We start from the raw sequence: 26,487 nt of genomic DNA, 5'->3' as shown, positions 1-26,487 counted from the left end.
CTTATCGTGTGATTGGCCTGATAATCAGCTGAATAACCTGTAGTGTGTATCCAGGCTTAGTCTGAAGTAACCGCGTAGCAAATATAACTTCACTAGCAAACGTCTGAAGCTGTGTCAAGGGAAGGGAAATTTTTTGAGTGTTGAAGAATTCCTTTATATATTGTATAAGGTTAATAATCCTTAAACTGAAATGGAAGTAAATGGGTAAACTTGATGGTGGTCTCTTTCTGCACACAAGGTCACATATCTTTTACTTAGGACTACTAAGCCTGCTTTGGCATTATTCTGCGTTGGGTGATTATTTAGAATGTTTTGAGGAGTACTTAATACACACTTTACTATTTTGTCCAAGGTAATAGAAATAGTAATCATTTCCATTGTCCTTGGTGCGCACTTTGCAGTGGCCCTGGAATCCAAAGGAATTCTGTGAAACAAAAATACTAATTTTTATCATCCTGTATCAGCACAGGGAAATATCTATGTATGCTAGAATACGTATTACAGACGTTACTTTAGATATTTTTCATTAGGAAGTCAGGAAAAGTAAGTATATAAATGCCTTTGTGTTGGAGGCAGGACCCATACATTATGGCAATGTGAATGTTTAAAGTAAAAATGTCTTCCGTCTCTAAAAAGTTGTTTTTTAATTTTTCAGGGGTTTTTTGTCTGGCTTATAATGCGTGTAATATTGTAACATGCACAACAGTGCAGGCGTGCAGTTCACCTTGATTGTACTGAATGTGCGACAAAATGCTAAATTAAAAATGTTCACACAGCGCATCAAAAGAAAAGCTAAAAACTATTATTTTTTTTATGGGCACAAATCACTACAGTACAATGCATCTGCAGAAACTCTCATTTACAATGTAGCGATGCACTTTTCATCAGGCAGAGAAAACGGGATTGATTTCTTTAGTTTGTCTATTTTCCCATCCGTTTAGTGCTCATCCATGTGGATTTTATTGCAGTTCCAGAGAATGCAAGAAAAGCACAACTTAAAAACATACAAATGTAATGTTATTCTACAGAACACACAGAACTGGGAGTGTGAATATACCCATTAGCATTTTCCTGCCCCAAAGTTCAATGGGGAAAGAGGGTTGAGAGAGTCTGTATCACGTATCACGTATCATGTATGTTATGTCATGTTCCGCCAACACCCAAAATACCATACCCACACATTTAAAATTGCTTCTAAATATGCTGTAGTTTTGCATCCTATACCCCTCACTGACTAGACTTCTTCTTTATATAACACAGGACAAGGTTAGTTCTCTGTAGTTGAGGGTTGCAGGTAGATATATTTGCCTTCTGTAAGAATAATTATATATTTATAAATCGCCAACATCTTTTTGCAGTGCTGTACAGAGTGACTAGTATATACACGCATTATATTCATTAAATGAGCTTAGCATCTGCACAAGTATAAGGCATCAGGAATGAGAATCCTAAGTGTAATATGTACGTTGTATACTGGAAAACATGTAAGAGTATTATAATTGTAAATGAGATTGTGATGTGAGAAGTTCTGATCAGGTAAGCAGGTAAGTGGAATGAGTCCTCATAGGTTCAGGTTATGGGCTTTCCTGAATAGATATGTTTTGAGAGAGCATTTAACATCTTGGTGATTGGATACTCTGTGAAATAAGAAGAGCCGTTGTGTTATTCAGAGGTGCTTTTACCACCAACGTCTTCCTGCCCCAGTTTTACAGAAACCTCTCCTCCTCACACCTCTGTGCTATTGGATACGCTGGCATAGATCAGCTGTTTCATTGACGTGGTTGACCAACTAGACTGGTTTGTGTCTTAGCAGCATTATTATTTTATGCCTTTCCTGCACTTAGAAAATAGGCTACGGAGGTCTAAAAATCCTTTTAGTTTAGATGTGATCCTATATAACTGTCTCATATTAAACTGGAATCGATACAATCTGTATTTCATAACTATATATATATATATATATATATATATATATATATATATATATATATATATATATATATATAAGCAGCCTGCTGATTGTTTTTCTTAAACTTTTTATGCCACAGATAATGGCGGGCAGACTTTGGCAGGAGGAAACAACTGGCCTTTGCGTGGAAGAAAGTGGACCCTTTGGGAAGGGGGAGTGCGAGGAGTGGGCTTTGTTACAAGCCCTTTGATAAAACAGACGGGAATCACTATTAAAGAACTGATCCATATATCCGACTGGCTGCCAACTTTGGTACATCTGGCTGGGGGATCTACCAATGGCACCAAGCCCCTGGACGGGTTTGATGTGTGGAAGACGATCAGGTAATTCATATATATCTACTTCTGTCACAAGGTGGTGCTGTGGGTTCCGTTCTCTCCACCTGCTGCACCTTCTGGTTCATTGCACCCGAGCCCAATCTTTCATTCTCATCATTTGAGGTCCACCCAGTTCACATTTGTGTTGCAGTCATTTATCACTCTCCTGACTCTGCCAATTCCTAGATAACTATGCTGCCTGACTCCCCGATTTTCTCTCCTCTGACCTCATACATTTTACCAATACCTAATCTCATTTATTATTGGGACATAATGCAGTTTTCGACTTATTCTATATTTTTGTCATGTCGAAAAATCCTATGAAACCTCTGACATCTCAGATGTGCCAAGGAGGCCTCTTATTACTCAGTCTTTTTAAACATTCGCCTTGTACCGCTGCAACTCCGGAGAGAAAGTCCCAGCTGTGACCTGTTACAACTAAGAATGCGTGAGAGCTACTCTCAAGATTCCGTTTTTTGACCGGGTTCTGTACCGCCTAAGCCAGTATCACACATCTATTGACCTCCACATACACTAGCACACAAGGCCGCGTCTCTAAATTCCCACAGTTGTTTTATCAGACCCACTATGTTATTCCTTCCATTAACATATACATTTCTAGCTTTCTAAACCAATCTGGTATGGATGATGTGACAGGTGGCCTCCAGTGAAGGGAAATCATGACTTTGTCTTCATTATATAGATGTTTCATTAGTGATAATTTAGTTATTGGAATTTTTGTTTTAAGGAGGAGCCAAAACCAAGGGTCTTTTGGGTCCTTCGTACCCAAAATATTCCCTAGCAGATGTGCTTTGGCAATTTCATCAAATGTGAATATTATGTGTCCACTACTTAGGGGCGAGAGGAACAGGCATGTACGGTTTTAAAAATCTGGGCCAGTGGTCCAATGTTATCTCTTCTAGGCCTTATGGAAGCGGATGATAATTGGAGATGAAGAATCAATTAAAATTTTGTATATGGAAGAAATAGTATGTTGTGAATTTTAAAGGGGAGGCTCATTGAGCTTGAAGGGTTTTAAGTCTTTGAGTAATGATGAAACTAGTCCTATAGTTGGCAAAAAAATGGCAAGTTTAATTGTACGTCCTCTCCTCCCTTCCAGAGAGAAGGAGTTCTCTCGTAGTTATGTTCGTGGAAGGGGTGAATTTTTTTACATTCTGTTCACCAGCAGGCTGACCCACAAGACTCCATCTAGTGGAACTTAGAGTAATATTGTAGGGTCATGACGGGAGAAGACTGAGAGGCGATGTGTCCAGTCTGGTATTTTACTTAAGTTTCCACCCAGGGAGCTAGTATGTTTGGGTAAGGTAAGTTTAAGGTCAACGGACTTTGAATAGTTCATTTTAAAAAATATATACAGAGCTACATTTTTGGAATTCTTTGATAAGAGACATAAGAGATCTCTTAGGATTAGACAGGAAAGCCAGGAGGATGTCTGAGAATAGTCACTTTGTGTTCTAAATTACCTATTTTATTGCTGTTTTATGTTTCTATTCCAAACAGAGTATAAAGATAAGACCGGCTTTCCAGTTTACTATTGATTTACCAAAAAGTTGATATCCACATTTAGCATTGTAATCTGTCTGTAGCTGGAAAACGTGGAAATGACTGTTATATGTGCTTAAAGTACTATGATGAGAAGTAATTTCACTAGAAATCACATTGAAAGTCTGTAAAAGTAATGGGGCCAATAGTCCTTTAAATGTTTTGTAATAGGAAATGGTGTTCCCGTCTAGACCTGGCCAATTACCTGAGAGGGTTTAAGTAATTGCTTCCTTAAGTTCAGGGAAAGAAAATGGTTAATCCAGTGAGTTCTTTGCATCATCTGATATCTTAGGGCAGCCCACCTATTTAAAGAAAAGCTGGGTACACACTACAGAAAGTTACTGCAGATGCAATTTCTGTAACTATTTGACAAACGACTGAAAGTCCCGATGAGCATGCAGATTTATGGGTACACACCTACGCGATTTACCTTCCGATCTGTGCTCTTCATTTCTCATAACCTTCTTCTGAAAAGATTGTGACTCTGTAAACTCCATAGAGATCTATGGACACTGACGGTCGTGAGTGAATACACACCTTCACATTTGCCCGACATCGTACCATCATTGATCGTTATTTTTTAGTTAGTTTACAAAACCAAATCAAATTATACGATGTGCTTTGGTATGATAAAACATGATAGGGCAGCAGGGTGGCTTAGTGGTTAGCTCTTCTGCCTCACAGCACTGGGGTCATGAGTTCGATTCCTGACCATGGCATTATCTGTGTGGAGTTTGTATGTTCTCCCCGTGTTTGCGTGGGTATCCTCCGGGTGCTCCGGTTTCCTGCCACACTCCAAAAACATACTAGTAGGTTAATTGGCTACTATCAAAATTGACCCTAGTGTCTCTGTGTGTGTGTGTGTGTGTGTTTGTGTGTGTGTGTGTGTGTTAGGGAATTTAGACTGTTAAGCTACAATGGGACAGGGACTGATGTGAATGAGTTCTCTGTACAGCGCTGCAGAATTAGTGGCGCTATATAAATGGTGATGATGATGATCGTGAGAGTGTACACACTAATGCGATACTAATGGTTGTTTATCGTGTAATTGGCACAATTGGATGTAGTGTGTACCCAGCTTAAGCATCTATATTTTGATTCCTCAAAGCCTTTCTTTTTACAAAGGTAGAGTTCATCCTCGGGTATAAACTTTTGAGTCATACTCTGGAAAGTCTGTGCATTGGTGGTAAGGTTTGTCCCTCTAGCCTATAGCTTCCCTATTATGTTTCCCCACTCAAAAGGCATTTTATATTTACACATGGCAAATGTAGTTTTATCAATAAGCAGTTTATTATGGGCAGAACAAGCTCCTGTTGCCTCCCACACAATTACAGGGGATATTCTCTGACATTTAATAAAGGTTATGTTATTGTCTAAGATGGTTGCAATCTGCTGATTAGTATTAGAGTCTTGTAAAAACAATTGATTCAACTGCTAGGACCAATGATTAGGATTAAGGCTGGGTACACACTACAAAAACATTTGACCAATTCGTTATCACTAACGATTTTACAAATGACTGAAGTTCCAATCAGTCTGCCGATTCATGTGTGCACACTATACATGATTTACCTTCAGATCTGTGCTCTGGTCCTGTAGTCCTTTAGAGAATGACAGCACAGTATTCATTCATTCATTCCTGTTACACTGATTAACCACCCTGTTATAGTTATCAGCATGTCATTAAAAATTAAATTTGCTTCAGTGACTCTGAAAATAAATATTCAGTCTCGGAACGAACTAATGAATTATTCCACCTACAATGCTCTCTACGTTTATTAACCAGGAAATGTTCATTGCCAACATCGGCTGAAAGGATCTTGACTCTGTAAACTCTATGGTGATCGTGATCATGAGTGTATACACACTGCAGGATCGAAGGTGGTTGGAACGAGATTATTAGTTTTACTGACCAGCCAAATGAACCGACGATTGATGCTTTGGAACGACTATCTGTCATTGTGTAAGCGTACACTCTACTGCGATATCAGGCCGAACAGTCGGTTTACGGGTGTTTGCCCCGATAATCGGCTGAAAATTCTGCAGTGTGTACCCAGCCAGCCTAACTGAGAGTCAAGAAATAAATAAGGAGAGATGAGCATGATTTGACAAGTCAGTGGGCCAATATTTGTGCCAGATCACAGGTGGAGATGACTGGGACTCGTGAAGAAGTAATTCATGCATGCATAGGTAGAGCATGGATTGAGTAAAAAGCATAGCCTTGTCATACATGGTGTTAGATTCTCCACAGCTCGATCAACTGGTGATCATGAAGCAGGCACCTTACTCTTCAATGGACCTTAAACACTTTTATACGGAGAGCTTTAGATTTGTCCACCTCAAGGTCTCGTGCCCAGTTTAGATTGCTGTCATTGGTCAGAATGACTGTCATAATGCTCCGAGGACAGTGGCAGGTGGGGAGTTTGACTGGGGCAGTACACCTGTCAAACCGTAACGCAGGTGTCCTAAGGCGAGCTCAGAGAGGACAGAATCCTCCCATGGAGTAGAAGGGCAAAGCTCACTGATCTTGATTTTAAGTATGAATACAGACCGTGAAAGCGGGGCCTCATGATCCTTCTGACTTTTTGGGTTTTAAGCAGGAAGTGTCAGAAAAGTTCTGCTCCATGGGAGGTTTCTGTCCAGTGCTTAGGCAAGGAATTCGGGTTGATCCTGGTTTGGGGCTTACAAATTCACAAATTAGTTTTATGTTTTGCACATAAGTTAAATACTGTTTTTTCATGTAGCACACAAATGCTTGATAGCTTATTTGTACACTGAAATTTAAAGTTGATCTTTGTGTGCTACATGAAAAAACAGTCAGTATTTAACTTATGTGCAAAACAGAAAACTAGTTTGCATCCCTTGCATTGTAACATGGTTTTGTCCAGGAGACTGAAGTAAGATACCTCTTCATTTAAGATCCTTAATGAATCAGGCCCTACGTTCTCAAGTTTTTGATTGAGAAGTATCCTTATCCTGGTGATTCTTCTTTGGTTTCTAGACTGTTTGCCATCTTGCACTTATAGTAAGACTGGGGGCTCAAGACAAGATTGTGAGTTGAGAAAATCTAAGCGTTCTTCTCATTTAGCCATATAGTTCTCCCTTCATGAAAGACCTGACAAGCAATGCAAGTGGTTATTGCGTAGCTGCGCCAAGACAGATCCTGAAATATTTGGATCCTGTAGCCACTGAACTATATTTTTTAGTTCACTGTATTGTATTTTTATTGCAGATAATATCATGAGATCTGTTCTAAGGGTCCTATCAAATTCAACCTTACAGTCAAGAGGGTTAATCTACGACCACATTGAATATGTTGGTCAATGTGTCGTCTATTCCTTGAGGGGGGAATGTCTTATAGTAGGCAACGGATTCTTTTGAGGTTATTTAATGTTCTGTTAGGTCCATCCATGCTTTTATTTGAGAAACTCATTGTATGTTTCTTTTCTTTTCTTTTTTTACCCCATATTTTATTAAATAATTTTTGAACATTTATACAGCATACAGTTAAGATATCACTTTAATTTAAGAAAATCAAAGTGAAAGAGAATGTGAAAAATAAGTGAAAGGAAAGGGACAAAAGGAGAGAGGGGGGGTTCTAGGAAAGAAAGGAAAGGTGGGTGAGGTGAAGGGGAGAGCGTGTTATTGTGGAAGACTAGGAGGGAGGGTACCCGGCCTGGCAAAAAGAAGGGCGGTAAATGTTCCGCATGTGGTCTATGACTGATATCAGTAGCGTCAATCTCCATGTTTAGAGGGTCATGGTTGTTCTTCTCCATAAGAGATGAATTAGGGGTTCCAAATGGTTTGAAATTTGTTGGGGCGGTCGTTAATGATGCTTGTGATATGCTCACATCGGTAAGTTTGCCATATTCTATTAATCACTTCAGTTAGTGCAGGGGGTTCATACTGTTTCCAATGTGCTGCTATTGTGCATTTGGCGGCATTAAGTATATGGCTCACAAGCACCATTGTATATTTGTCAGTATCTGATACAGGCTTGTGTAGGAGAGAATAGGAAGGGCAGGAAGGAAACTGCAGTGAGGTGACTCTTTGGATCAAATTATGAACAGTTTTCCAGAATCTCACGACCTTGGACAGGACCACCAAATGTGGTGGAATGCGCCCTCATTTCCACACAATTTCCAGTATAAGTTGGAGAAATTGGGATATATGGCTTTTAGTCGGGTGCGGACCAGATACCATCTATATAACAGTTTATACACACACAGATTGAGCTCTTGGTGACAAACGTTCTATTCTTGGACCTTTCATCTGCCTCTAGCACCACATTTAGATCTTCTTCCCACTTCAGTTCATAGCGGTCTTTGACAGATTGACAAAATGCCACCAAACGGGTGTAGAAGGTGGAGATTAAACCAGTGGGGAGGGATTTACTTCTTCAAAAAGTTTCTAAAGGTGTAGGTTGATAAATCATTATTTAAACGCAGGAATTGAATGGTACATGTGTCTTAGCTGCAGGTATTGGTAGGAACAATCATGGGGTATGTCATAGCGTCTTTGAAGGTCTGCAAATTCAGGGAATATACACGTAGGCGCAATGTCTGTCAGAAACCTGAAACCTCGTTGGGACCAGTGCTGAAAGGAGGATGGTTGTTGTCCAGGGGGAAAGGACGGGTTATCCCACAATGAGAACATGATGCCGGTGTCTTTCAGTAATTGGAATGTGCGGGTGCTGTAGTCCCATATCTGGAGACAAAAGCGAGTGGTTGGTGGGAGTAGGGAGAGTGGTGGGTGATGTCTATATGGATATCCACAGTAGAGTGTAGGGTGAGAGTAGGTGTAGGAGGTTGGCCTCAATGTCAACCCATAATCTTGTGGATGATGGAGAATGGACTAGGATTAGCTGAGTCAGGTGCGTGCAATATAGTATTTAGAAATATTTAAAAGACCTAGACCTCCCTCTGAGGTTCGTCGATAGAGCGTACAAGCTAGTACCCGGGGTCGCTTGCCTGCCCAAACAAATTGTGCAATTTGTTTCTGAAGGGTCTGAAGTGCAGAGCAGGGCACTTGAACAGGTAAGGTCTGAAGCAAATAAAGGATCCATATCAATAGATTAATTTTTATCGCTGTTATGCGGCCAAGCCGGGAGATATACAAACCGTTCCATTTCTCAAGGTCACGTTTAAGTAAGTCCAATAGTCTGGGAAAGATAGCAGCATATAATTGGCTATAATGGCATGTCAAGTAGATCCCCAGCTACTTAAGCATGTCTAGTTGGCATCGGAAATTTGGCTGACGTTTTAGAGTGTCGAGGAGGTGGGAGGGTAGGTTAAGAGGGCGAATTTCAGATTTGTCCACGTTAATTTTAAAATTAGCTACTGCGTCATAATCATTAAGTTCGGTCTGGAGGGAGGTAAGGTGATTGGTAACTGTAAGAAGAATATCGTCTGCGTACATAGAAATCTTATAGTCACTTGTACTCGCTTGGATCCCAGTGATTGTCGGGTTCATACGTTTCTTTTCACACACAAATTGATATCCAAACTAAAATCACATTTACTGGCCAGACACACATTAATATCAGCAAATTGACCTGATATTACCACATGATTGACAACAGATTATCTGCTTGAAATAGATTTGATCATTTTTGGTTGTGCATGAATATACCCCTGTGGGACTTGGTTCCTTTCGGACGCCAAATGGTCAGATCTGCATAAGCGCCAGAAGGGCAGATCGCCAGGCAATGATGCTGGTTATCTTCATATAGGAGCTAGGTTTATATAAATATTACCAATCTAGGGCCCAATATTCTCAGAATCATTCTACAACCCAAAAGAGTTTCTACCCCAGTAGTTTCTTCCCACAGATCACCTTTACAAAGTGGCATCTCTACAAATACGGTGGTATCAGACAGTCATTAGTTCACTAGACGTTTTGTGAAATGTTCTCTGTCAGCTACTGACAGTGACTGATGCCCTACTAAGCATTACCAGTCTATGTAAGTCTTCACTGTCCAGCATACTCTAGCTATGGTGCCTCTAGATCAGCAATGGGCAACCTGATATACTTCAAGGGCCCGCCAACATCCAAAAGGGCAGAAGATTACCCTTAATTTGAATAATAAAAAAACATCCCCAAAACAACTCCACTTCCCACATCACTCATCCCAAAATACACCTCACTTGCTCCAAAATTCCACAACATGCCACTCAGACCTGCCACTTGCTCCAAAGTAGTCCCACATGCCACTCAAACCTACAGTTGCCACAAAATGCTGCCACAAGCCCTCAGATCCCACATGCACTCCGAAACTCCCTCTCATGCCACTCGGACCTCCCCACATGTTAATCATATGCCCCTCGCATGGCTATTCATGAAAGTATCAGGCGCATGATGATATGCTACGTGTGACTTCAGGACAAATTCAGCATATGTTTTTTGTAAGTATACCTTTTTGTTTAGATTGATTTTTGAAGAATTCTAACATAAATAACAACCAACCTAAACAATATATTGCTGTGTATTTGTACAAAGCAAACATTTCATTCTTTGTACTGCCATTTCACTTCATTGTCCAAGTTAGTGACACTGTCACTCACCGGACCGTGAGTGCCTCTTCCCGGACATTTAGGAACCGTGGCCGTCCACCATCCTGAGGGTCTGCGCATGCGCAGCCCTTTTCTATACTTCAGTGTATACCCCTTTAACTTAATTGGCAGATCAGGCAACCTCCCTATATTAAGCACCTGTGGTCACTACCACGTTGCCTGATCTTGGAGTCTCATTCCTCATGAGTCTCTGAAGGTGTTCCTGTATTACTTGTGTATTCAGTGCTGCTGATTCCTGTGGTTTCCAAACCACTTCTACTACTGTGGTTCCATACCACTTCTACCATCAACTGTGTCATCATGACTGTTTGCTGATTCCTATCTGCTGCCTCCGTGCACTACAGTCTTCTACACCACTTCAACGTTATTTTATATCTATGTGACTGTTTACTCATTGCTATCCGCTGCCTCCGTGCACTCCAGCTTTTACCTCACTCACCTGCTTCTCATCAAGTCTGTTTGCTGATTTCTATCCGCTGCCTCCGTGCACTACAGTCTCCTGCTTGCAACTCGCCTGTGTTCAACATCGTGACTGCCAGCTGACTACTATCCGCTGCCTCTGTGCACTACAGTCTCCTGCTTGCAACTCGCCTGTGTTCAACATCGTGACTGCCAGCTGACTGCTATCCGCTGCCTCTGTGCACTACAGTCTCCTGCTTGCAACTCGCCTGTGTTCAACATCGTGACTGCCAGCTGATTACTATCCGCTGCCTCCGTGCACTACACTCTCATCTCATCTTTGCTGTGACTTCCTCGAGACTGCCGCTTTCCATTACCATCTGCTACACTTCGTGATCTACAGCTCCTGCCCTGCGCTGCACTCCTGTTTCCCATCGCTGTTGGTTCCTGTGGTTGCTACTGGTTACCTCCGTGTGCCGCTGAGTCCTGCCGCTGTGGTCAGCGCTATCGTCCATCTCCTGCTGATCCACTCTCCACGCCTTCACGTGTTCCACTGGCCTCTACCCTCCTGTCAGCATTGGATTTGTATCTCTTCTACTACCCTCTGCTGGATCATCTCCATTCTCCTGGGTTTCCTATGAGTCCAGTTCCACGTGTTGCTGACTCCTGTGGATTCGTGTCCCTGTCGGTCTGCTCACCTGTGCGCTGCACCTGCTAGACCGCTGCTTCTCCTATCCAGGGACTTCCTATCCAGTCGGCCTCCAGCCGCTCAGGTACCGCTGCAATCCCATCTGACTGCTTCTGCTGAACCACGGTATGCATACTTCTCATTGACTGTGCTGTGTATTGCATATCTTGCTGGACTGTGTTTGGTTCTCTCTGGAGTCTGCTATCCGCTGAGTCTATTGCCATCATTGACTGTGTTATCATTGTGCTGGACTACTTCAAGAGACTTTCTAGATTGCAGACCTGATCAGTCATTTACATATATATATACCTTTATTGTGCATATTACTGTGGATCGTGTATAAGGTGCCTGTGTATATCCTGTGTTGCAGTCTTCCCCCGTGCACCTCCTCACATATATATGCAGTGGTACAACTTGCTGATGTCAGACCACTGATCCCTGTTTCCGGTATCACCTGTTCCATTATCCTCTCACATAGCAGTGGTACAACTTGCTACCGCAGACCACTGACTACCTGGATACCTCCACTTGGATTCCATTCCTTCACTCAGACAGCGGTACAACTTGCTACCCGCAGACCGCTGACTCTCATCACCTCCTTGTTTCTGTTGGACATTCCTCCTCACTATAGCAGTGGTACAACTTGCTATCGCAGACCACTGACTACCTTCACGTGTCCTTGTCCATACAGTTCCTTGTGAATCATTACCTCAGTATTACCAGTGTTGCTAGTCATAGACTTTCCTGAGCATCTCATCGGTCATCATTTCGTGTTCCGTGATCACCCAGCTACCAGAGTACCCTATTACCATCTACATTGCTCTGGTAAGCCTAACATCTGGTGATCCCTGGGTAAAGACTCCTAGTGCCCGTGACAGTAAGATCAGGCCATGACAGACCCAGATGTGGAACCTACCGCCAAAGAGATGCTGCAACATCTGGTTAGCCGTGTGGAGCAACAGGATGCCCGCCAACAGCTGTTACTTCAGTGTTATCAGTCATTAACCTCCCAAGGAACATCTGGACAGACTGTGACAGCTACTACTGAAGCTCCTGTGCTTTCCTCCGTTTCCCCATTGCCATCCCAGGTGTCTATAGCTTCCACGCTTCACCTGCCTACTCCGTCAAAGTACGATGGAAACCCCAAAACTTGTAGGGGTTTCCTTAACCAATGTTCAGTCCATTTTGAGCTCCAACCTCAAAATTTTTCTACCCATCGTTCCAGAGTGGCCTATCTTATCTCTTTGTTTTCAGGACAAGCCCTGGCTTGGGCCTCCCCTCTGTGGGAGAGGAACGATCCAATATTACAAGATAGTGCCAAATTCATTTCTACATTCCGAAGTGTGTTCGATGAACCAGGTCGTGTGACCTCCGCTGCTTCCAGCATCCTCCGTCTGCGACAAGGATCTCATACTGTAGGCCAGTACGTCATTCAATTTAGGATCTTAGCCTCTGAACTTCAGTGGAACACTGAAGCCCTAGTTGCCGCCTTCTGGCAGGGGCTTTCCGATAAAATTAAAGATGCACTGACTACCCAAGAGCTTCCTTCGTCACTTGAAGATTTGATCTCTCTGTGCCATCGTGTTGATATGAGATTTCGTGAAAGAGAGGCTGAGAAAACGACTTCTGCTAAAGCACCTTTTCGCTCTAACCCTCAATTTCGTCCAGTGTCACCCGCTGTGATTCCCATGGAGATTGGACGTTCCAAGTTATCTTCTGAGGAGAGGAAACGAAGAGTCAAGAATAGACTCTGTATCTATTGTGCTGATTCCACTCATGTCCTCAGCTCCTGCCCTAAGAGATCGGGAAATGCCAGGCCCTAACTAGTTCTGGAGAGGTGAAGTTAGGGTCCCTGGAGTCCTCTCCATCGTCTATGAAATCTAAAGTCTGCGCTTTTGATGTGACTATTTCCTTTGCTACCAAGACCTTTGAGTCACAGGCATTGATTGATTCCGGAGCAGCAGGAAATTTTATTTCCAAATCGTTAGTTAATCAATGGTCTCTACCAATGATTACCTTAAAAACTCCCATTACTGTGACGGCTATCGATGGATCACGTCTCATCAACGGTCTCATCACCCAGAGTACGTCTCCAGTAACTCTTCAGATTGGTGCTCTGCATCATGAAGAGATATCGTTTTTAATTCTTCCTGTTACGACAAGTCCGATTGTCCTAGGCCTTCCATGGCTTCAGTGTCACTCTCCCCAGATTGACTGGCGCACCCCTCAAGTCACGTCTTGGGGGCCTGAATGTCACCATCATTGCCTTTCCCAAGTCATTCCTCTCAAGGTACAGCAAGCTTCCATTTCAGCTATTTCACCGGGACTCCCTCCTCAATATGCTTCATTTACCGATGTTTTTGATAAAGCTCAGTCTGAACGTCTTCCTCCTCATCGTTCTTGGGATTGTCCGATTGATCTTCTTCCTGGCAAGACTCCTCCCAGAGGCCGGGTCTATCCACTCTCGTTACCTGAAACTCAAGCTACATCTGAATATATACGGGAGAACCTCCAGCGTGGGTTCATTCGACCTTCCACCTCGCCCGCTGGAGCTGGGTTCTTCTTTGTCAAAAAGAAGGATGGATCATTACGCCCTTGTATAGATTTTCGTGGACTCAATGCCATTACTATCAAGAACCGGTATCCCATTCCGTTGATCACTGAGCTATTTGACCGCATCAAGGGAGCCCGTATTTTTACTAAGTTGGATCTTCGTGGTGCTTACAATTTAATCAGAATCCGTTCCGGTGACGAATGGAAGACGGCGTTTAACACCAGAGACGGGCATTACGAATATCTGGTAATGCCTTTCGGGCTATGTAATGCCCCCGCTGTTTTCCAGGGCTTCATTAATGAGATTTTTCGGGACTTATTATATGTATGTGTCGTCGTCTACCTGGACGACATATTGATTTTTTCACAGGACCTGCCTTCTCACCACCAACATGTGGCAGAAGTCCTCTCCAGGCTACGGAAAAATTCATTGTTCTGTAAATTAGAAAAATGTTCATTCGAATTACCCCAGATTCCATTCTTGGGGTATATTGTTTCCGGAGTTGGTCTGAAGATGGATCCTGACAAAGTAAATGCTGTACTACATTGGCCCCAGCCAACTACTCTTCGTGCCATCCAGCGTTTTTTAGGTTTTGCCAATTACTATAGACGCTTCATTCAAGATTTTTCTTCCATTGCATCTCCTATTGTGGCCCTGACTCGTAAAGGGGCTAATCCTAAGCAATGGTCTACTGAGGCTATCCAAGCCTTTCAAACATTAAAAGAGTCCTTCTCTTCGGCTCCAATCCTTCGTCAGCCTGATGTGACACTCCCTTTTTTCCTAGAAGTAGATGCCTCTAATGTGGGCTTAGGAGCTATTCTCTCCCAACGCTCGGAACAGCAAAAATTCCACCCTTGTGCCTTCTATTCTCGGGGTCTCCTACCCGCAGAGAAGAATTATACCATCGGAGACAAGGAATTACTGGCTATCAAAGCCGCATTAGAGGAATGGAGATACTTGTTGGAGGGAGCTCGCCATCCGGTGACGATCTTCACGGATCATAAGAACTTGTCATATCTCCAGTCTGCCCAATGCTTGAACCCTCGTCAAGCAAGATGGTCTCTTTTCTTTTCCCGTTTTGAATTAATAATTACCTTCAAACCAGCTGCCAAGAACAAAAAAGCTGATGCCTTATCTAGAGCCTTTGCTACGTCCTCTGATATAGAAGAGGTTTCCAACCATACCATTCTAGACCCCAAATGTATCTCACTGGCTGCTTCATCCACCAAAACGCTACCATTTGGGAAGACCCTCGTGCCTTCTACTCTAAGGAGGAAAATCCTTTCGTGGTTCCATGCCTCTCGTTTTTCTGGACACGCCGGTGAACACAAGACTTTTGAGATCCTCTCTCGAAGTTACTGGTGGCCTTCAATGAGGAGAGACGTCAAAGAGTTCATTGCTTCCTGTGAATTATGTTCGCAATTCAAATCCTCCCGCAGAACCCCAGCAGGGTTGCTGCGACCACTACCCATTCCGTCCAAACCATGGACCCATATTAGTATGGATTTCGTTACTGACTTACCACCTAGTAAGAACCATAACACTATTTGGGTGGTAGTGGACAGATTTTCGAAGATGGCTCATTTCATTCCTCTGTCTGGTTTGCCTTCCTCGTCTATCCTGGCTGAACATTTCATTAAAGAGATCTTCCGTATCCATGGATGTCCATCTGAGATTGTGTCTGATAGAGGAGTACAATTCGTGTCCAGATTCTGGCGAGCCCTTTGTAAAACCTTGGGCATACGATTAGCACTCTCATCTTCTTACCATCCACAATCCAATGGACAAACCGAACGTGTCAATCAAGATCTTGAGACTTTTATAAGGATATTTTCATCAGCCAATCAAGACAACTGGGTAGAGTTACTCCCTTGGGCTGAGTTCGCCCATAACAACATGTACCATGAGTCATCATCCAAAACTCCATTCTTTGTGGTTTACGGTCACCATCCGTCTTTTCCGGAATTTCCTGCCCTCCCGCCCACCCAAGTTCCTGCGGTGGAGACTGTTTGTCAGACCTTTAAAAATATCTGGTCTCAGGTTAGAACCTGTTTAAAGAAGACATCTGTCAAATATAAATCTTTCGCTGATAAGAAGAGGCGGGCTATTCCACCACTAAAAATTGGAGATCGTGTCTGGTTATCCACAAAAAATATTCGTTTGAAGGTTCCATCCATGAAATTCGCCCCTCGTTTTATTGGTCCATATAGGATCATTCAAGTCATCAATCCAGTATGTGTGAAACTCCTTCTTCCTAAGAGTCTTCGGATTTCTAATGCCTTCCATGTATCTTTGCTCAAACCTCTTATTATCAACCGTTTTTCAACTCCTCCCTCAGCTCCGCAGCCAGTTCAAGTCCATCAGGAGGAGGATTTTGAGATTACCGAGGTACTAGATGCAAAAATTTCGCGAGGAGTCCTCCACTTCCTCGTTCATTGGAAGGGCTTTGGTCCTGAGGAGCGCTCTTGGATCAAAGCTGAAGATCTTAATGCTCCTGCCCTTTTGAAGAAGTTTTACTCCAAAAATCCGGACAAGCCCGGTTCCAGGCGTTCTGTGCCCACCTTTAAAAGGGGGGGTACTGTCACTCACCGGACCGTGAGTGCCTCTTCCCGGACATTTAGGAACCGTGGCCGTCCACCATCCTGAGGGTCTGCGCATGCGCAGCCCTTTTCTATACTTCAGTGTATACCCCTTTAACTTAATTGGCAGATCAGGCAACCTCCCTATATTAAGCACCTGTGGTCACTACCACGTTGCCTGATCTTGGAGTCTCATTCCTCATGAGTCTCTGAAGGTGTTCCTGTATTACTTGTGTATTCAGTGCTGCTGATTCCTGTGGTTTCCAAACCACTTCTACTACTGTGGTTCCATACCACTTCTACCATCAACTGTGTCATCATGACTGTTTGCTGATTCCTATCTGCTGCCTCCGTGCACTACAGTCTTCTACACCACTTCAACGTTATTTTATATCTATGTGACTGTTTACTCATTGCTATCCGCTGCCTCCGTGCACTCCAGCTTTTACCTCACTCACCTGCTTCTCATCAAGTCTGTTTGCTGATTTCTATCCGCTGCCTCCGTGCACTACAGTCTCCTGCTTGCAACTCGCCTGTGTTCAACATCGTGACTGCCAGCTGACTACTATCCGCTGCCTCTGTGCACTACAGTCTCCTGCTTGCAACTCGCCTGTGTTCAACATCGTGACTGCCAGCTGACTGCTATCCGCTGCCTCTGTGCACTACAGTCTCCTGCTTGCAACTCGCCTGTGTTCAACATCGTGACTGCCAGCTGATTACTATCCGCTGCCTCCGTGCACTACACTCTCATCTCATCTTTGCTGTGACTTCCTCGAGACTGCCGCTTTCCATTACCATCTGCTACACTTCGTGATCTACAGCTCCTGCCCTGCGCTGCACTCCTGTTTCCCATCGCTGTTGGTTCCTGTGGTTGCTACTGGTTACCTCCGTGTGCCGCTGAGTCCTGCCGCTGTGGTCAGCGCTATCGTCCATCTCCTGCTGATCCACTCTCCACGCCTTCACGTGTTCCACTGGCCTCTACCCTCCTGTCAGCATTGGATTTGTATCTCTTCTACTACCCTCTGCTGGATCATCTCCATTCTCCTGGGTTTCCTATGAGTCCAGTTCCACGTGTTGCTGACTCCTGTGGATTCGTGTCCCTGTCGGTCTGCTCACCTGTGCGCTGCACCTGCTAGACCGCTGCTTCTCCTATCCAGGGACTTCCTATCCAGTCGGCCTCCAGCCGCTCAGGTACCGCTGCAATCCCATCTGACTGCTTCTGCTGAACCACGGTATGCATACTTCTCATTGACTGTGCTGTGTATTGCATATCTTGCTGGACTGTGTTTGGTTCTCTCTGGAGTCTGCTATCCGCTGAGTCTATTGCCATCATTGACTGTGTTATCATTGTGCTGGACTACTTCAAGAGACTTTCTAGATTGCAGACCTGATCAGTCATTTACATATATATATACCTTTATTGTGCATATTACTGTGGATCGTGTATAAGGTGCCTGTGTATATCCTGTGTTGCAGTCTTCCCCCGTGCACCTCCTCACATATATATGCAGTGGTACAACTTGCTGATGTCAGACCACTGATCCCTGTTTCCGGTATCACCTGTTCCATTATCCTCTCACATAGCAGTGGTACAACTTGCTACCGCAGACCACTGACTACCTGGATACCTCCACTTGGATTCCATTCCTTCACTCAGACAGCGGTACAACTTGCTACCCGCAGACCGCTGACTCTCATCACCTCCTTGTTTCTGTTGGACATTCCTCCTCACTATAGCAGTGGTACAACTTGCTATCGCAGACCACTGACTACCTTCACGTGTCCTTGTCCATACAGTTCCTTGTGAATCATTACCTCAGTATTACCAGTGTTGCTAGTCATAGACTTTCCTGAGCATCTCATCGGTCATCATTTCGTGTTCCGTGATCACCCAGCTACCAGAGTACCCTATTACCATCTACATTGCTCTGGTAAGCCTAACATCTGGTGATCCCTGGGTAAAGACTCCTAGTGCCCGTGACAGACACATTCACAAAAGTCCATGAAAATATTTGTGTATTTTCTGGTTAAATTTTGTTCATTTTTGGCTGGCTGCTTTGCATTGAAGTTGCTCGTATGACTCAATGCCCTATGAAGATTAACGTTTTACAGCATTACATGTTCCTGCTTCCCAAATAAGGACTTATCCTACTAATTTTCCTGCTCTTGCTAAAAATATTTACACAGGCTGAATTAGTGTTTTATATATTTGATGTTTTAGGCATTTAAGGAAAACCTAAATTCAAAGTAAAATTAGACTTATATAAATTGACATCATCAGTGCAAGATAATTATATTGTTTACTATGATGACTATGTTAGGACATGTAGTACTTCATCTTTGCCAGAGAATAAAAAACAAAACGTATATATTCACCCTTGTTGATCAATTGTGTTTTAACTTCAATAGTATTTTTATTATTAATTTTTCAAAAATTATGGGGTACAGAAAGAAGAAAGGGATGGGGGGTAAGGAAAGGACACAAAATAAAAAGGGGAAGGATTGAAGGGGTACATAGTGGGGGGAACACATTAAACAATTCTGCTGTTAAACCATATTGAACACATAAAGGAGGGAACCTAATAGGATCCCTTCCAATTCGTGAAAGTTACACTGGTCGAATGGTCACCATGGAACTGCTAATAGGGACATTGGGGAACTTCGCTAAGTGTAGGAGATGCAGGTAGTAAATCAGAGTCTATTCGGTCTGGACGCGCTCCCTCTCCGTCCGTAACATACACATGCCAGCTGAACCACTTCATTATCGGGGACGAGGTGGCAGTGGAGTAGGGCATCCCCTCTGTTTCCATTTCAAAGCTGAATTGCACCTTGGCCACTACTTTCGATATCAAGGGTCTCTGTGGTGACTTCCAACCTTGAGCTAAGGAGGCTCTTGCTGCAATCAGAATGTGACTAAAGACATATTTAGCATATGATGGAAACTGGGGGGGGTAATGCTGCAGCAACGCAACCTCCGGGGTAGGAGAGAGATTTTGTCTAGTAACCTTATTGGCTAGCTGGAAGATTTGTACCCAGAACGACTGTATATGGGGACAATTCCAGAATATATGCATCAAATCCCCCGGAATATTGCATTGCCGCCAGCAAAGTTTTGACTGGGAAGGCCACATTTTATGAAGTCTAGTTGGGGTAAGATACAATCTATTAATTAATTTTATCATCATTTCTGTGTGATTTATACATTTGGACATTCGGAACGAGTTTGTGAAAATGGCTTCCCAATCTTCACTTTCCAACTCTAGTTGAAGATCAGATTCCCACTGCAATTGTATTTTGGTTTTATTTTCTGATGTAGAGGGGAGGGTATAGCGGTACCAGAAGGTAATACTGGCTCTATTATCTCCTTTTGTTAATTTAGTGAACAACAAGGGCGGTGGTGATGTAATGGGTAGACCTAGTCTGGGAAGGGAGTTAAACCAATGTCTGATCTGCAGGTATTTATAAAATTCCTGAGAAGGGAGGTGAAATCTTTCCTTTATTTGTGTAAAAGATAGTAAACTCTGATCGTCTAGTAATTGAGAGAATGAGGATATTCCGTTTGATACCCATAGGCTGAGATTTAAATTAGGAATTAATTTAGCCACTGCAGCTAAGGAGATATTTTTGGTCGGGACCAGAGTCATAGAATTGGCCTTTAACATTTTGATCAATTGTGTTTTAACAATACTTAATTTCTCTCCTTCATTCCTTTCTATCTCTATCAAATTTACTTGAGCCAGAAATTACACCCAGCAATAAGAAATCACATTTGTTAATCCCATTCTATAATAAAACAAAACCTTATCCTACATAAACTGTATACATAATGTATTCATATATAATTCTTCTAATGCTTTGCCGGAACTGCTCTGTATTTTTTCATTTTCTATGTGAGATTTTCCTCAGCTGGGGAGAAAAATGTGTTTAATGGTTTACTGTCAAGCCAGTTATTTCCTAGCGTTATAACAGAGGAAGTATTAAAATAGAGTATGCAATTAGCAGATGTTAGAAGGAGAGTAATGTTTTGCTTTTCTTTCTTCTTAGTGAAGGAGTCCCATCCCCTAGGCTGGAACTTCTGCATAACATAGACCCCCTCTATGTGGATAGCTTCCCGTGTAAGTATCACACTCTTCTATTCCATTCATTTCATGCCACGCTTTATTAAGCTTCTACTAAAGTCTTTTATTTATCCTTTTTTTTTTTTTTGTAAAAGTACAATCTTACAGCCGCAACCACATGAATCCATTTCATTCTTCAGATTCAGATACTTTCTAGTATCATTTAATCAAAAACATTTGCAAATGCAAAGAAAAGATTCCAGAACGTTGCTGCTACATAAGGCGGATGTCTAGGGAGAACTATTCAGAGGGGGCACAGCAAACAATGGTTTTAGGTTACTCTTATATTTTAATTTGTGTATCCTGATTGGTCTTCCACAGGCACCTCCTTTTTATATAGTCAAATCTAACAAATTTTATTGTTCAAAATAACTGATTTAGGGTGTAGCTATTATTTTTTACTAAGGGCCGCAGACACAATAAATAAAATAAATTCAGCATGATGTACGTATCGCCCACACCATGGAGTCGGACATTTGTCTCCCATCTGAACCATGGAGAAATAAAGTTGTAAGTAGGAGGTCTACGAGGTGTCAGATCCAGGCCTGGGAAGAGTAGCCTTTTGCAACTAGCTTATGTAGACTACATGACGTCATATGGTAAAACTTCAATAGTTATAAAATGGGATTAACTGAAGTGCAATGAAAGCAGTGTGGTGCTATTTAAAAACTGATCCTATCAATAAACTGGACTCTGAACCATGCACATACCAGTATGCATTATTGTGATGGTTAAATAGGTAAAATACAGCTTATATCTTAGCAGAGAGTACTGAACAGTGATTAATCAGTAACGCTGGCACTACACACAACTATTGGGAGAGCTGTTTCAGTAGTTTTCTTATTGGCTCAAAACAATCAGCAACGTTGAGCAACATCTGGACCACTGGAGAATCCAGTCAGTTAATGAGCACAATCCGTTAGTGTGTGCAATAAGCCCATGCCATCATGTTTCACTTATCATATATTTTATTAAATAAAATAAACCATTTTTTAATTATTTTTTTTTAAATATTACCCACTCTATAACTGGATATTTGATCTGGGAATTCTGGTATGAGTGCTTGTTAGCAGGAAGATGGTAGAACCCTGACTTTTTGAGATTGAGTCCCAAATTCTAGTTAAATTCTCATTCAAGTGTTCCTGGCAGTACTGCTTGGAACACTCAGCGATGATTTGATGATTAGCTGCCGATTATGCTGCTGCCGTACTAGTAACATTCACTTCCTGACCAGCAGATACAATTGTTATTCTGCTACCTTGTGTATCTAACTTTAACCAAACCTCATATATTGTAAGTTCCTTTACCTTCAGTTTTATGTCATTGTATATAATTGGTTTACATCATAACCCCGTCAATGTACAGCGCTGTGTATTATATCAGCGCTAAGTAAATGATAATAATAATAAGAAGTGATGTCACCCTTTTATTGATTGTGTAGACTGCATACAGGCATGAATGACTTTGGAATACTGTCTCTGAGGATTGGGGTAGTAAGTATAAAACTCATAAAAATTACTAACCTCCCTTGGGAATTTTTTTTGGAAAGGATAAAATTTATATCACGATTCCATACAGTTTACCCAATAGTCGTCCTGTTACAGTAATGAGGTAATGTAGAAAAGTTTAAGGGTCACCCGCAGTAGCCTTTGCAGCTGTGTCACTGTTTATCATTACACACTTCTAAAATATCTAGAGCATAATGGAAAATGCTGTAAAGAGATCATTGTTTTTAACAAGCTTTGAACGTACTTAGGAGCTCCATCATACTACAATCCCCTGTTTCCTGTGGGATAGCCCTAAAAAACATAACATCATTTCTCATTGTTCTTAATAAACATCTAAGTAGGGAAGATAAACAATACTGAATCTGTGAGTCATCTAATATGCTTCTCTCGGAAGGGTCATGCATGAGATTTTACCCTGGCTCATTTAAGTTGTTTTTTTGTTTTTTTTATACATTAGCATCTTCTTTTCATTACGTGTTGAGATTTTTCTTGTCATCCAAAGTTAAGTCCTAGTTTTTGATTTCTGCTCCCTATGCAGGGACTTCCTTGCTTCCTTGTGTTTACAATTGACCTAACTCCCTGTAGGCCCTGTATGTTAAAAGATGTTGACATACAGTTATAGAATCAAAGCTTCACGTTGGGGTCAGGCCCAGAGAATTGCTTTAAGAGTATAACATGTTATTGAAAAGGTGAACCAATTATAAAAGCAGATTTCTTCTAACCTACTGGCAATTCCCAAATGGAGCTGTTAAAGGGGAAGAATTGCTCATTTCAAATGGTATATCTTGTGTGCATTTGCCAGATTGGTAAATTGCAAACAGCCTATTCCCACAATGCGCCTCTTCTATTGGTACATAAGTGCTACCTCGCGTATGCCCGTCAGTAGCTTTACGGAAACTGTGACCTTAACCACAGCACCCAAAAAAGATTAGAAAAACTATTGATGTGCCAAAATTTTGTTCCTGGCTTACCAGATAGCAGTACGTAACTGGTTCAGTAGAGCACTGGAAATTTTAAACCAACATTTATTGTAATTTTAATTTGGTTCATTGAAAAGTTTCAAAGCAATATTGCATTCTCCCAGAAAGGCTAAGCAAGCTGATCTACTCTATGTAGCCCAAGTGACTTGTCTATGTGTTTGAGAACCAGCAGTACAATTCAAATCAAGGACCCCTGGCATTTTCTATACGTTAATTATCATTTCCTATGGCAGTGATGAGAAATTAATTTTCATATATATTTATTAAAAATTGATTAGCCAACAAATAATCAATAGTACAGGTTCTTATGGCCCTGAACAAGTTGTGATCAAAGAGGCTGAGGACCATGCAGATATTAGAGGTACCTGTTGCAATCCTCTAAAAATAAACAGACTCGTCACTTTAAAATCTGCATGTTTCGGGGATGTACCATGATTGAGAACTCACTCACATCAGTCACTGACCATTGGAGCTTACAGTCTAAATTCCCTCATGCACAGACAGACCGAGAGACAGACTAGGGTCAATGTGATAGCAGCCAATTAACATACTAGTATGTTTTTGGAGTGTGGGAGGAAACCGGAGCACCCGGAGGAAACCCACGCAAACATGGGGAAAACATACAAACTTCACACAGATAAGGGTTTTTTTTGTTTTTTTTCTGGTATCATTGGTATTTGAGCCATTTTTATCAGTTTTTTAATATCCTATATTTGTTTTTATATGTGGTGTTTATATCAGAACACTGCAAGATGTATCATATGTTAATACTATTATAATAACAATTGTGGTTCATACATCAATATCGCGGCTTAAGTTATTGGTGGTGATATCCGATGTTCCAGCGCTGGCTGATACTTTTGTATATTGTTTACCTTTTTGATAGAACCCACAAGTTTTATTCAGCTGCGGGTATTTGGTCACTTATCAATTAATTATTTGAGTACTGAGTGTTACAGCGCCGAGAATATATTTTCTCTGTGAAGCAGAAGTGCTAACCACTAAGCCACGGTGCTGCCCATTTTTATGCATCATGCCAAAGACACATTATACTATGTATAAATAAAATGGGAATTCAGAACCTGATGTGTTCTCTTTAAGAAAGTTATTCCTGGATATTTATGACTGATTTTCCAAGTAGTAGAAACAAACAGGCCCACACACATATAGGGCGTCTTTTATTGGCTGCAATAAATCTCCTTAATGTTTTGTTGTCTTTTGTTTCTTCAGTTAATGAAGATTGTGTTAGTTCTGACAGGACACCACACCATAGCATTAAAATCGTAAAGCTGTAATCTCCTGGAAAAAAAAAGTGTTGTTTTTTTTTTGTTTGCCCTCCCTCCCCCCTCAGGCTACTATTAATGATTTGTGATGCTAGACCACCATGGCAACCACAGTCACATGGCATGATGTAGTGGCCAGAGACGCTTTGGCCCACCCCTCAGAGCTCTGTATGCATGGGGATATCCTCCTACCTTCTCCATCTGCTTTACATGGCATTCTGAGACATATAAGCCTGTCTCCCTGTAGCAAACTGACTGACTGTGTCTGCGCCTGGTGGTCATTTTTGTTTACCAAACAGAGCTTTTGAAAAGAAGGTAATGTTTTGTAGGAGGATAGCTAAGATAAATGCATGATGCATGCTTCAAAGGTACTTGCTATTTAAAGAAAAAAAAAAAATTGCTGCTTTAAGCTTTCTAATATAATTGTAAAATATGTGTTCATGTTTTCATTCATTCATACAGATTTCTAAGTCTGCCACGTATTTCTTTTAAGTGAATCACAGAAAACAGTCCATGATCAAGAACAGTTCACAGTAGCATATGGTGACCAGTGAAACAGACCTTTGTGTGTGGTATTTGTCATGACTGATAGAGTGAGACACATGTATAGAAGAATATCCAACTATCTAGGGAGATGCGCTTAACTTCTCTGTCTTCAACGTAATAATAAAGGAAGACTGATTGAACAAATAACGAAATAACACAAACAATTGTACATTGTCTTACATTAACACTTTGACACATTCAAAAATGGTTATTTAGAAAATTTTAAAACCAAGGACCTGATTCATTAAGGATCTTAACTTAAGAAACTTCTTATTTCAGTCTCCTGGACAAAACCATGTTACAATGCAAGGGGTGCAAATTAGTATTCTGTTTTGCACATAAGTTAAATACTGACTGTTTTTTTCATGTAGCACACAAATATCAACTTTAAATTTCAGTGTACAAATAAGTTATCATACCGCCACTTCTAAATCTCCAATATGACCACTGGTATAATATATTTATCTCATATATAATGTGGGGGTACTCAGTCAACACCAGCCATGAAATCGTCCTATACTTTATTATTCATTAAATATTTATAAATTAGTGAAATATTAGAACATTTTCTAAATGTGTTTGTAAAAAGAGAGAGAAAAGTGTCTTAAAATGTATTAATTTGAAGTGAGGGTCCCTTTCCCAAGAATCAGAATATTCACGAAGGAGCTTGAATATATTTTCGTTTAGTTTTTATCATATTTTATAATTTGTATAATTTATATAACAATCTGATACATAGCCTTATAGTCTTCACCAGAAAGAGTTAATCAGAGACATGGCTTTAGTCCAGTATAATTTTCAACCACAGTTTAGTAGCAGCTCACTATCAAATTTATTAGAGGGGGGTTATTAATATTCCTTTATTCATATATTGCTCATAATCCTATATCGATTTATTGTATTTTCCCAGCAAAAACTGCACCTTTCAAATGCACAGTATGGAGTGTGTCACAGTGCATTGAAGTAATTGCACAGTTGCAACCCTATCAATGTTAAATCTCTTAATCCTATTGTATATTTACACCAGTCTTTCTCAAATCCTGTTGTATATTCTCACCAGTCATTAGGTATTTTCCACTAAAATTGAATATACTTTTACTTTCAAATGCTTGCTGCCTGTTAATTGCTGCTCTTGCACCCCGAGGAGTCCATACTGATTGATTACTTTACTGTCTGCTGTTTGTTCACTAGCAGTTTCTCGTTTGAATCCGTCTCTATACTCTATCTATATTGCTTGTTTCTCTTATACCTTCTTCTCAGTTATTTATCTCACCCCCTCACAATCCATACAATTTAATGCACTTTCTGCTTATTTATTCAAACTATTCTTACAGGTTTCACATTTTTTGCTTTCTTAATAGCTACAAGTTTCCTATGCTAAATAAGCAGTCCATGCTTCAATCATTCCCCT

At 41.4% G+C, this 26,487-nt stretch overlaps 2 protein-coding genes across 2 annotated transcripts in view; one reads left to right on the top strand and one right to left on the bottom strand.

Annotated features, from left to right (window-relative positions):
- The window catches only part of SCAMP1 (secretory carrier membrane protein 1), a 457,689-nt gene that overhangs the window by 149,090 nt on the left and 282,112 nt on the right, over window positions 1-26,487 (bottom strand). The window lies entirely within an intron of this gene.
- The window catches only part of ARSB (arylsulfatase B), a 103,552-nt gene that overhangs the window by 52,214 nt on the left and 24,851 nt on the right, over window positions 1-26,487 (top strand). The window contains exons 5-6 of the mRNA XM_075182248.1: window positions 2,049-2,292; window positions 20,686-20,756. Coding sequence (XP_075038349.1) covers window positions 2,049-2,292; window positions 20,686-20,756 — 315 coding nt within the window. The remainder of the gene's footprint in view (window positions 1-2,048; window positions 2,293-20,685; window positions 20,757-26,487) is intronic.

The sequence above is a fragment of the Mixophyes fleayi genome, chromosome 1, assembly GCF_038048845.1.
Source record: "Mixophyes fleayi isolate aMixFle1 chromosome 1, aMixFle1.hap1, whole genome shotgun sequence".
Classification (NCBI taxonomy): Eukaryota; Metazoa; Chordata; class Amphibia; order Anura; family Limnodynastidae; genus Mixophyes; species Mixophyes fleayi.
The sequence above is the reverse complement of the archived record's forward strand: the minus strand, read 5'-3'. Positions and strand labels throughout refer to the sequence as shown.